Source organism: Rhinoraja longicauda, chromosome 6 (genome assembly GCF_053455715.1).
Source record: "Rhinoraja longicauda isolate Sanriku21f chromosome 6, sRhiLon1.1, whole genome shotgun sequence".
In the NCBI taxonomy this organism is placed as follows: Eukaryota; Metazoa; Chordata; class Chondrichthyes; order Rajiformes; family Arhynchobatidae; genus Rhinoraja; species Rhinoraja longicauda.
In genome coordinates, this window is record NC_135958.1 from 43,228,383 (window position 1) to 43,241,121 (window position 12,739).

The window sequence follows — 12,739 nt, forward strand, 5'->3', positions numbered from 1 at the left end:
AAATCCTTTCCAATTTGCTTATTCCAAATCAAATATTTCATTCATTTTATTTAATGCACATTAGAAAAAAATATGAAGGTAGACATAAAATGCTGGAGTAACTCAGCGGGACAGGCAGCATCTCTGGCGAGAAGGAATGGGTGACGTTTTGGGTCGAGACCCTTCTTCAGATTGATGTCAGGGGAGTGGGAGAGAAAAAATATGAAGATCCATTTATAAGATGGGAACTTTGATTTTAATTAAACATGTTTGTAGATGTTACTTTGGCTGCAGTAACTTGAAATTTGGCCATTGCCAAAGATTAAGTGGAGGTCTACACAACACTACGGATCTTTGTTAAACAGGCATGTATTTAGTTTAGTTTAGAGATAGAGCATAGAAACAGGCCCTTCAGTCCACCGAGCCCACACCAACCTTCGATCGCCTGCATTGTACACCAGTTCTACATTATCCCACATGCGGATCCCAAATACTAGGAGCAATTTACAGAAGCCAATTAACCTACAAACCTGTGTGTCTTTGCATTTTGGGGGTGAAAACCGGAGAACCTGGAGAAAACCCATGCGGCCACAAGGAGAATGTACAAACTCTGCCCAGAACAGCACCTGTAGTCAGGATCGAACAGATAAGTGCGAGGTTTTGCATTTCAGGAAGTCAAACCAGACCAGGATTTAGTATAAAAGTCGGAAGGTTACGTTACAGTGTACAAGACATTGGTGTGGCCACATTCGGAGTATTGTCTTCAGTTTCGGTCACCCTAAGGATGTGTTAGAAAGATGTTGTTCAGCTGGAAAGGGTGCAGGGAGAATTTACAAGGATGTTGCCAAGACTCCAGGGCCTGAGCTTTGGGGAGAGGTTGAGCAGGCAGGGACTTTATTCCTTGGAGCACTGGAGGATGAGGGGCCTCTACTTCTTTTGTATTCATCATCTATGTTTCAAATGTTCGCCCAGGCTCTTGCACAGTGGACAGCCTTCTCGTTGCCACCGCTAGATCTTCCAGGCAGTATTGTTCATCAAGAAATGGGCATCTTTGTAGGTGTGGCATGGATTGTACAGATGTTCCACATTCACATTCTGTGTCTGCCGCATCTTCACAGCCCCATTTGCTCATATTGGCCTTGCATCGGCCCATCCCTGTACGAAGACTATTGAGGGACTTCCAGGTCTTCCAGTCACACCTGTGACCAGGTGGGAGCTGTTCCTTGGTTGAGATTGGCAGCTTTTTGTGGTGGTGGTTTTCACTGCGTTTCTTTTCCCACAAGGCTGGTCTGGTTGCTTGAGGAGACTGTGACAGGGGCTGGACTGTGTGAGGGAAGCTCTTCCTCGACTTCAGGCGGTTTGGGGCTGGGTGATGGGAGTGACAGGGATGGCGGGTGTCCCCAGCTTGCCCACAAACGTTCAGTTCTACCGACAACTGATCTGCGGATTCCTGGTGGAGCAATACCAGCCAAAACATGCCAGCTATCCACATCTGTTGGGTTTAGGCAGCCAGTGATACATCTGCAGCTGTCATTAAGGGTGGCATCAACTTTCTTCGCATGAGATGATCTCTCCCAGACAGGACAAGCATACTCTGCAGCAGAGTAGCAGGATGAAGGGCGATCTTATAAAGGTGTTTAAGATAATGAGAGGAATAGATTGGGTAAATCACAATCTTTCACCCAGAGTAGGGGAATCAAGAACCAGAGGATATAGATTTACAGTGAGGAGGGAAAGATTTAATAGGAACCTGAGAGGCAACGTTTTACTCAAGTCTAGCATCATAGTTGAAGACCATGCTTGCCAGCTTTCTGTAGGTCATAATCGCTAGACTTGTTGAATCTGCAATGTTATCCAATTTGAGTGACAACATCCCTCCCTGCAGAAGTCTGAAAAGAGTAGGAAACGGTTTCTATAGTAACCATAACAGTCTAAAATAACGTGGACTCAAGTCAATATTTGTTAAGTATTCAATTTGTTGTGTGACACGGTGATGCAGCAGAAGAGTGACTGCCTTACAGCGCTTACAGTGCCAGAGACCCGGGTTCCATCCCAACTACGGGTGCAGTCTGTACAGAGTTTGTACGTTTTCCCCATCACTGCGTGTTTTTTTTCTAAGATCTTTGGTTTCCTTCCACACTCCAAAGGCGTACAGGTTTGTAGATTAATTTGCTTGGTATAAATGTAAAATTGCCCCTGGTGTGTGTAGGATCGCTAGTCAGGGCAAACTCGGTGGGTCGAAGGGCCTGTTTCCGCTCTGTATCTCTAAACTAAACTAATAGTGACTAGTTTGTGATAAACTGTGTTGAATAGTCGCTAAGGTTATCAGCTGATGAATCGTTAACTGGCTCCGTCACTAGCTGGTTGAGTAAACATTGTTACTTTGCTCAAATCTATTACCATTGTTACCATTATTCTGCTAATTTCAGTTTTCTTCATTGTGTTTTAGCTGGTCGACCTCAGCTGCAATGAGCTGACAGAGATCATGTTGCCTGAGACCCTTCCGGCCTCATTGCAGGACCTGGACTTGGCTGGCAATCCAAACCTTGTTCTTGACCACAAGACATTGGAAATGTTCAGGTGAGAACCATCACTCTCTGTTCCAAGTATAGTTTCAAACATAAGTAAAAAATAGAAACGTCTTGAAGCATTAGGCTAGTTGGATGTGTCAAAGTTTCAGCTTAATGAACTTTCAATACAATTGAAAAATGTTAGAATTTTTAAAAACATAAAGAGTAAAGAAAAAGCAATACCTGGATATATGGTCACAAAAACAGCACAAGCCCGATGTCTGTTATGTGGTAAAGGACAGGATTGATTAGACAACCAAAGTGAGGTCAATAGAAGTAAAACATGGGATCTATGATGATCACAATATATTAGCAGGTATCACAAAATGCTGGAGTAACTCAGCAGGTCAGGCAGCATCTAGGAGAGAAGGAATGGGTGACGTTTCGGGTCGAGACACAATATATTAGCGGGGAGGGGAAGGAATGATGCAGAAAAAAAGGAGATAGATACGGGTTGTTGATCATATAGAACTCAACTCAACTTGTGAAGCATTGAATCAGGAATAAATTTACTATATATACCGAACAGCCAAAACATTATGACCACTGACAGGCAAAGTGAATAACATTGATTATCTTGTTACAATGGCACCTGTCAAGGGAAGGGATATATTAGGCAGCAAGTGAACAGTCAGTTCTTGAAGTTGATGTGTTGGATGCAGGAGAAATGGGCAGGAGTAAAGACCTGAGCGACTTTGACAAGGGCCAAATTGTTATGGCCAGACGACTGAGTCAGAGCATCTCTGAAACGGCAAGGCTTGTGGGGTGCTCCCGGTCAGCAGTGGTGAGTACTGACCGACAGTGGTCCGAGGAGGGACAAACCACAAACCGGCGACAGGGTGTTGGGTGCCCAAGGCTCATTGATGCGCGAGGGAAACGAAGGCTATCCCGTCTGGTCCAAACCGACATAAGGTCTACTGTGGCACAAGTCACAGAAAATGTTAATGGTGTTCACAGGAGGAATGTATCACAATACACAGTGCATCGCACCCGGCTGCGTATGGGGCTGCACACGGAGAACCAACAGCATATTAGGCAGATGGTCATAATGTTTTGGCTCATCAGGTCATTATGTTTTGACTGATCGGTGTATTTATTTATATATCTTTATTTATAAAGAATTATAATTTACAGTTTATAATTCAGAATTAAATATGCTTTCTCTTTGCGTGATAAATAGCACAGCAAATTGCAGGTGTGATTTAGAACCCAGAATATCAGTACAGCATAAGAGCAGGCACTTCGGCCTAACGTCTGTGCCAAACATGATGCCAAGATCATTATCTGCTTGCATATAATTCCTGCCCTCCATTCTCTGCATATCCATGTGCTCATCCTAAAGCTTCTTACATGCAACTATCTCATCTGCCTCAACCACCACCCTGCAGCATTTTCCAGACATTTGCCGTCTTCATATTTAAAAAAAACACTTTAAACTTGGCTCCTTTCACCTTGCCCTCTAGAATCTGATCTTTCCATCCTGGCAAAAAGGTTTTGACTGTCTACCCTATCTATGCCTCTCATAATTTTATAGACTTCAATCCGGCCTCCCCATAACCTCTGGCGTTCCAGTAAAAAGCAATCTGAATCTGTGCAACCTCTCCCTAGCTAATACCTCTAATCCAGGCATCATTCTGATAAACCTTCTTTTCACCCTTTCCAAAGCTTTCATATCCATCCTTTAATGCGGCAACTAGAACTGCACAAAATATGCCAAATGCAGCCAAACCAAAGTCCCAAAAAGCTGCATCATGTCATCTTGACTCTTACACTCAATATCCCGACCTATGAAAGCAAACATTATAACATTCTTTACCATTTTGTCTATCTGTGTTGCCATTTTCTAGAGATTATAGACTTGGACCCCAAAATCCCTGTACATCAATGGTCTTAAGGGTCACGCCATTAATTGTACATTTTCCTCTTCCATGTGACCTCACAAAGCGCAACATCAGACCTTTACTCAGATTAAACTCCATCTGCCATTTCTGTAACTGATCTATATCCTGCTGTATACTTTGATAGTGTTCCACACAGTTTGAGGCCCCAGCAATATTGGTGTCATCTGCAAATCTACTACCCAAACCATATTGCAAACAGCAGAGGTCCCTGCGGTCCTCCTGAATATTTTTCATCCACCACATACAATCCATACAACCAAATCACTGTGCATCTTAATCTTCTGGATCAGCCTACCATGGGAAATTATGTAAAATTCCTTGCTAAAATCCATGTAGACAACATCCACCATCCTATCTTCATCGGTAATTATCTTCTCATTTCTTATGTCGGTATAAAAAGCTTTGTGATTTTCTTTCATCTGACTTGCCAAAGCCATTTTGTGGATCATATTGGCCCTTCTAATTGCCCACTTGAGTTCTTTCTCTATATTCCTCAAAGGCCTTGTCTGATTCCACCTTCTTAAACCTTGCATGCATTTTCTTTTTCTTTTGTACCAAATTTACAACCTTTGGTCATTTAATGTTCCCTTACTTTGCCATCCTTATCCCTCCTCCTTACTGGAACATGCTGGTTCTGACTTTCAATTAACTGGCCTTTAAGATGTCAGTTTGGAATTACCCAGTGACAACTGCCCAGTGTACTCTCCTGAGCTTCTGCCTAGTAATCTTGTCGTTTGCCTTTCTCCAATTTAGTGCCTTCCTGCAAGGTCCAGCCTTTTCCTGTTCATAACAATCTTAAAACCTGAGGAGTTGTGAGCACTAGTCCCAAACTGCTCTTTCACTGTAATCCCAGTCACCTGCCGGCCTTTATTCCCAATGCAAGGACCAGATTGGACTATCCACATACTGTCTCAAGAAACCCTCTTGGAATCACCTTACAAATTCTGCTACAACAAAAATGATGGTTGTGGAAAATGGAAGTAAACTAAAAATGACATGCATTTTTGTATTGCAGTCATATCACCACTCTGAAAATTGATCAGAAATCTCCAGGACCATGTAATGATTCAGTTGGGAATCCTACTCTATGGAATCATGGCTATTCTGAAATGGCGGGACATAGAAATAAGTAGGTATAGCAGCAATAAGCTTGGTTACTGTTATCTCCTTCTGACTGAAATATTATCAGTTAATTTAATTATTTCACCATTGTGCACTCTTTTTAAATTATTCTTTGCCATCTTCGACTTTTCAATGTAAATCTCTTCTGAAACCTCTTCAAGTTTAGCTTTCTTCGTTGTCTTGCAACTCTTTTGAAACATTATGTGATCATTCCTTATTATGCAATAATCTGTCTACTTTCTACTCTGTAATATCCTTTTACCTTAAATTACAAATGCAAGTTAGATTGTTATTTGTATTGTTCGCTGAATTTTAAAGGAACTCATTAATTTATTGAAGATAGACACAATATGCTGGAGTAACTCAGCGGGACAGGCAGCATCTCTGGAGAGAAGGAATGGGCGACGTTACGGGTCGAGACCCTCCTTCAGATTAAAAATCACGGGAAAGGCAAACGAGATATAGACGATGATGTGGAGAGATAAAGAACAATGAATGAAAGATATGCAAAAAAAGTAACAATGATAAAGGAAACTGGCCATTGTTAGCTGTTTGTTGGGTGAAAACGAGAAGCTGGTGCGACTTGGGTGGGGGAGGGATAGAGAGAGAGAAGGAATGCCGGGGTTACTTGAAGTTGGAGCAATCAATAATCATACCACTGGACCGTAAGCTGCCCAACGAAATATGAGATGCTGTTCCTCCAATTTCCGTTTAGCTCACACCCTCACTATAGCTCACACCCTCAAGTCCTGGCAACATCTTCATAAATCCACACCCTTTCCAGCTTGACAACATCTTTGCTATTACATGGTGCCGAAAACTGGACACAATACTCTACATGTGCCCTCACCAAAGTCTTATATAATAATAATAATAATAATAATATTCATTTATTGTCATTGCAACGAGTACAACGAAATTTAAAAAATAGCCAATCCTGACGGTGCGTACAAACATATATGCAATAAATGCAAAAACAAATAAATACATAAATACAATTAAATACAATTATATTAAGTACAAGATTTTTTAACGGTGTTGCCTAGTGCAAAGGTAGTGTTCAGTTCTCGTATGGCCCTGGGGTAAAAACTGTTCTTAAGTCTGTTTGTTCGGGATTTGATCGACCTGAAACGTCGACCAGAGGGCAGATGAACAAACAGACGGTGGCCGGGGTGGGATGGATCTTTTATTATTTTGCCTGCTCTACTGAGGCAGCGTAGGCTGAACAGGTGCTCCAGGGAGGGCAGTGAGCAGCCGATGATCTTCTGGGCCGTCGTGATGACCCTCTGAAGGGCCTTCCTGTCCTTTTCTGAGCAGCTGGCATACCATGTGGTTATACAGTATGCCAGCACACTCTCGATGGAGCAGCGATAGAAGGACAACATGAGCTTCTCCTGCAGGTTGGTTTTCCTGAGGATCCTCAGGAAGTGGAGTCTCTGCTGTGCCTTCTTTACTGTGGTGATGGTGTTGGTAGACCAGGTAAGATCCTCTGCGATGTGCGTACCCAGGAACCTGAAAGCTGGTACCCTTTCCACGCAGACCCCATTGATGTAGAGTGGGTCGTAATCTCCACTGGTTTTTCTAAAGTCAATTATAAGTTCCTTTGTTTTGGAGGAGTTCAGGACCAGATTGTTCACTGAACACCATGCTGCCAGCCTTTGGATTTCATCCCTATAGGCTGTCTCATCTCCTTCTGAGATGAGTCCAACCACAGTCGTGTCATCCGTGAACTTGATGATGGTGTTGGTGGGATGGGTGGGGGCGCAGTCGTGAGTGTAGAGGGAGTAAAGGATGGGGCTCAACACACAGCCCTGTGGTGAGCCGGTGCTCAGTGTAATGGTGGAGGAGAGGTGAGGGCCTATTTTGACGGTCTGGGGGCGGTTGGTCAGGAAGTCCTTATATCATTGCAACATGACCTCTCAATGTCTAAACTCAATATCCTGCTGATGAAGGCCAGTGTGCTTAAAGCCTTTTTGAGCACCCGATCTACCTGTGATGTCACTTTCAAGGAATTATGTATTTATACTCCTAGATCCCTTTGCTCCACAACACTCCCCAGAGCCCTACCATTCACTGTGTAGGTCCTGCCCATGTTAGACATCCCAAAATGCAACACCTCACATTTCTCTGTTTTAAATTCCATCAACCACTCCTCTGCCCAACTGATCAAGATCCTGCTGCAACCTTTGACAACCATCTTCACTATCTACAATACCATTCACTGTAATGTCATCTGCAAACTTGCTAATCATGCCATGTACGTTCTCATCCAAATCATTGATACAGATGACAAACAGCAATGGGACTAGCAGCGAACCCTAAGGCACACCACTAGTCACAGGCCTCCAGTCTGAAAAGCAGCCATCCACGATCACCCTCCACCGCCTTCAATGCAGCCAATTATCTTTCCATTCAGCTATCTCTCCATAGATTCCATACTATAATAACCTTCCAGAGCAGTCTGCCACGCACAACCTTATGGAATGCCTTGCTGAAATCCATGAATACAATGTCTACAGCTCAGGCTGTAAGGCATTTGAAAAGAATTGTGTTTCCCTTCATTTCATGATGTTAGTTTGATGTCATGATGTTAGTTTTTTTTGTTTGTATTTTCTTTGCCATAATTAAAATGCCAGATGTTATCATGCAGTAAATGATTTTTTTCTCAAATCCATTGAAGAGTTATGCAGATTTTTTAGCAAACCATTTACAATCTGTGTCGTAGTGTCAAGCGATAAATCCGTTATATATTCAGGACGAGGCCCTGAGGTAAAGGGAGAGCTTGAGCAGGCTAGGACTTTATTCCTTGGAGTGAAAGAGATGAGGGGTGATCTTACAGAGTACAAAATTATGAGAGGAATAGATTGGGTAAATGCCCAGAGCAGGGGAATCGAGAACCCGAGGACATAACTCAGGTATATCCGAGTGCATTGTGCAAAGCCAGAGAGAAAAGTGCAGGTGCACTGGCTGAGGTTTCTGAGTCAAGATTAAATACAGGTAAGCGCACTAGCCCAGAGTGGGGGAATCAGGAACCAGAGTACATAGGGTTAAGGTGAGGGGGAGATATTTACTAGGAACCCGAGGAGCAACTTTTTTACAGAAAAGGTGGTGGGTGTATGGCATGAGCTGCTGGAGGAGGTGGTGGGTGTATGGCATGAGCTGCTGGAGGAGATGGTGGGTGTATGGCATGAGCTGCTGGAGGAGGTGGTGTGTGTATGGCACGAGCTGCTGGAGGAGGTGGTGTGTGTATGGCATGAGCTGTGGTGGGTGTATAGGTGGGTGTATGGCATGAGCTGCTGGAGGAGGTGGTGTGTGTATGGCACGAGCTGCTGGAGGAGGTGGTGTGTGTATGGCATGAGCTGTGGTGGGCGTATAGGTGGGTGGGTGTATGGCATGAGCTGCTGAAGGAGGTGGTGGATGTATGGCATGAGCTGCTGGAGGAGGTGGTGTGTGTATGGCATGAGCTGTGGTGGGTGTATAGGTGGGTGTATGGCATGAGCTGCTGGAGGAGGTGGTGTGTGTATGGGATGAGCTGCTGGAGGAGGTAGTGGGTGTATGGCATGAGCTGCTGGAGGAGGTGGTTGAGGCAGGTACTATTGCAAAGTTTAAGAAACATTTAGACAAGGTTGGTTGAGGGATATGGACCAAAAGCAGACGGGTGGGACTCGTGCAGATGGGACATGTTGGTCAGCGTGGGCAAGTTGGGTCAAAGGGCCTGTTTCCACGCTGTATGACTCTAAATGTGTTTCGTCACTTTTATTGAGTAGAGTTTTGTTGAATAAATTTTTTAAAATCAAACTTTGCATGATGTTTGGGAGAAATGGGAAATCAGTTTATATTTATATTCCAATATACAGTCGAAGTCTGATAATCCATCCGTCCAATTGTTGAGAAATGCTGCTTGTTTGGCATGTAAATTGGGAATCTGAATGCAAGCTGTGTGTTCTGCCAGGTGTGCAGGTGGGATCAGTAATGTAAAAGGGCAGAGATGTAGATGGTTTTGAGCCAGGATCCACAATGCTCGCATGTTTCCCACTTTCTTTAAATTCACCAGATTCACTGAAAAATTTTGTACACTATTGTGTAACATGCAAAAAATTAAATAACTGCATGTTTCAATATTATAAGGAGTAACATTCAAAAACCTGGAAAATCTGCCAATCTAGCTTTATCAGAGCATCAAATGCACCAGATTATGGGAGGTCAATTCCTATAATCTTACTCGCATTTGAGAACTATTGTCAGTTTGTTGATCGGTACTAAACCTTGGTCTTTATTAAATGTATATTTTTGCTTTTCTAGACTCTGTCTTTCAGTTCTTGCGCTGGATAGCTTTGGAGATAATCCAGAAGCATTGTACGGTATATTCGATGGAGACAAGAACATGGAAATTCCACGTTTATTGCAGTGTACTGTGGGAGATGTGCTGGCAGAGGAATTGCAGCAGTCGTGCATAAACACTGTTTACATGACCCACACATTCCTTGTCTCACACAGGTGAGTAATGTGCAAGGCACCAGCATCCTACATGTGCCAAAATAGAGAACCTTTTAGGCATAAAATACTTGGTTCATAATCTTCAGAAATTAATCCGATGTACTTCATGCGTAATATGCTAAAGCTGCAAATTGGCTACCACTAACAGTTTTGGAAATCGGCACAGAACAGTGGCAGGGTAGCAGTTCCCATTGTAGAACCGAGGACATTTGACATAGAGCAGAGCACAGGAACACACCATTCAACCCACAGTTTCCGTGCTGAACATGTTGCCAAAACCACCTCTTATCTGCCTGCACATATTCCACATCCCTTCATTCCCTGCCTACGTCTGTGGCTATGGGAAAATATCTTAAATGCTGCAATTGCATCTGCCTCAACCGCCATCCACGGCAGCACTTTCCAGCTATTCAGCACCCCACTGTGTCAACAACTTGTCCTGCATAATTCCTTTAAACGTTGCCCCTCTCACCTGATAGCCATGGCCATTAGTATTTAATATTTCCATCCCATCACAAACGGTCTGACTATCTATGCCCCTCATCATTTTATATACTTCTATCAGGTCACCCCTCAACCACTGGTGCATCCCAGAGATAACAATCCTAATCTGTCCAACGTCTCCCGGTAGCTATTACCCACTAATCCAGGCATCATTGTGGAAAACCTCCTCTGCACCTTTTCCAGAGCCTCCACATCCTCCCTGTAATAAGCTGACCAGAACTACATGCAATACTCCAAATGCAATCAAACCAAAGTCCTGTAAAGCAGCATTATGACTTCCTGACTCTTGCACTCAATAAAAGCATACCATATGCCTCCTTTAACACGCTATCTTCTTGTGCAGCGGGGTAATATTGGCAATTTTCCAATCATCTGGAACCACTCCTCTAGTGATTCTTGAAATATCACTATCAATGCATCCACAATCTCTAAAGCCACCTCTTTCAGAACCCTAGGGTGCAGTCCATCCGGTCCAGGTGACTTATCCACCTTCAGCCCTTGCAGCTTCCCAAGCACCTTCTCCCTAGTATAGCCACCCCACTAACCTCCACCCCCTGACTCTCTTGAATTTCAGGCACGTTGCTGGTGTCTTCCACTGTGAAGACTGATGCAAAAAGGTTATTCAGCTCCTCTGCCATTTCTTTATTCCCCATCATCACTTCTCCTGCATCATTTCCCAGCGGTCCAATGTCCACTCTTGCTTTGTTTTTTCTCTTTATATAACAGAAGAAACTCTTGCTATCCTCTTTTATATTATTGGCTAGCTTACCTTCATATTTCATCTTGCTTTTTTAGTTATCTTTTATTGTTTTTTAAAAGCTCCCCAATCCTCTGGCTTCCCACTAATCTTTGCAATGTTATGCGCCCCTTCTCTTTTAGTTTTATATTGTCCTTGACTTCCCTTCTCAGCCACGGTCGCCTTTTTCTCCCCCGAGAATCTTTCTTTCTCTTTGGAATGAAAAGATCCTGCAACTTCCGGATTATTCCCAGGAATTCCTGCCATTGCTGTTCCACCGTCACCCCTGCTAGGGTCCCTTTCCAGTCAACTTTGGCCAGCTCCTCCCTCATGCCTCTGTATCCCCTCTGCCCAGCTGCAATACCGACACATCCAATTTAACCTTCTCCCTCTCAAATTGCAAGTTAAAACTTATCATGTTGTGATCGCTACCTCCTAATGGTTCCTTCACCTTGAGCTCCCTTACATAACACTAAATCCAGAATTGCCTTTTCCCTGGTAAGCTCCAGTACAAGCTGCTCTAAGAATTCATCTGAGAGGCACTCTACAAACTCTCTTTCTTGGGGTCCAGTACCAACCTGATTTTCCCAGTCCACCTGCATATTGAAATCTCCCATTAACACCGTACTTTGCCTTTCTTACATGCCAATGATATCTCCTGATGTAACTTGTACTGTATATCCTGGGTACTGTGTAGGAAAAAAACTGCAGATGCTGGTTAAAATCGAAGGTAGACACAGGATCTGAGTAACTCAGCGGGACAGGCAGCATCTCAGGAGAGAAGGAATGGGTCTGAAGAAGGGTCTCAACCTGAAACGTCATCCATTCCTTCTGTCCCGAGATGCTGCCTGACCGGCTGAGTTACTCCAGCACTTTGTGTCTACCTATATCCTGGCTACTGTTCAGGGGCCTGTAAATAACTCCCATTAGGGTATTTTTAGCCTTTCAATTTCTCAGCTCTATCCACAATGACTACATCGTCTGGTCCTATATCATCCTTCGGTAAGGAAAGAATTTCACTCCCAGCCAATAGAGCTACCCCACCCCCTCTGCCCACCTGTCTGTCTTTCCGATAGGACGTATAACCCTGAACATTCAGCTTGTTCAGATTAAACTCCTTCTGCCATTTATCTCTCCATTTCCGCAGCTAATCTACATCCCACTCTATACGCTGACAGCCTTTGTCACAACCCAGCAATCTTGGTGTCATCTGCAAATTTACTAATCAACCCATCTACATTTCCAACCAAGTCATTTATGTAAATATACCTCAAGGATCAGAGGTCCCAGCACAGATCCCCCTGGAATCTGTCACGGACCCCCACCTAAATATTGTCCTTCCTCCACAACCTTCTAACTTCTGTCAGTAATCAGTAAGTATGAAATATGATGAAAGCCCATGATGTGTCAATTGTATTTGGACGATATCA

General features: G+C 43.6%; 1 protein-coding gene across 1 annotated transcript in view; it reads left to right on the top strand.

The window, feature by feature from the left end:
- phlpp2 (PH domain and leucine rich repeat protein phosphatase 2) overlaps positions 1–12,739 on the top strand; it is a 148,691-nt gene that overhangs the window by 120,047 nt on the left and 15,905 nt on the right. Inside the window, exons 15-17 of the mRNA XM_078400865.1 lie at positions 2,429–2,559; positions 5,466–5,579; positions 9,875–10,069. Coding sequence (XP_078256991.1) covers positions 2,429–2,559; positions 5,466–5,579; positions 9,875–10,069 — 440 coding nt within the window. The remainder of the gene's footprint in view (positions 1–2,428; positions 2,560–5,465; positions 5,580–9,874; positions 10,070–12,739) is intronic.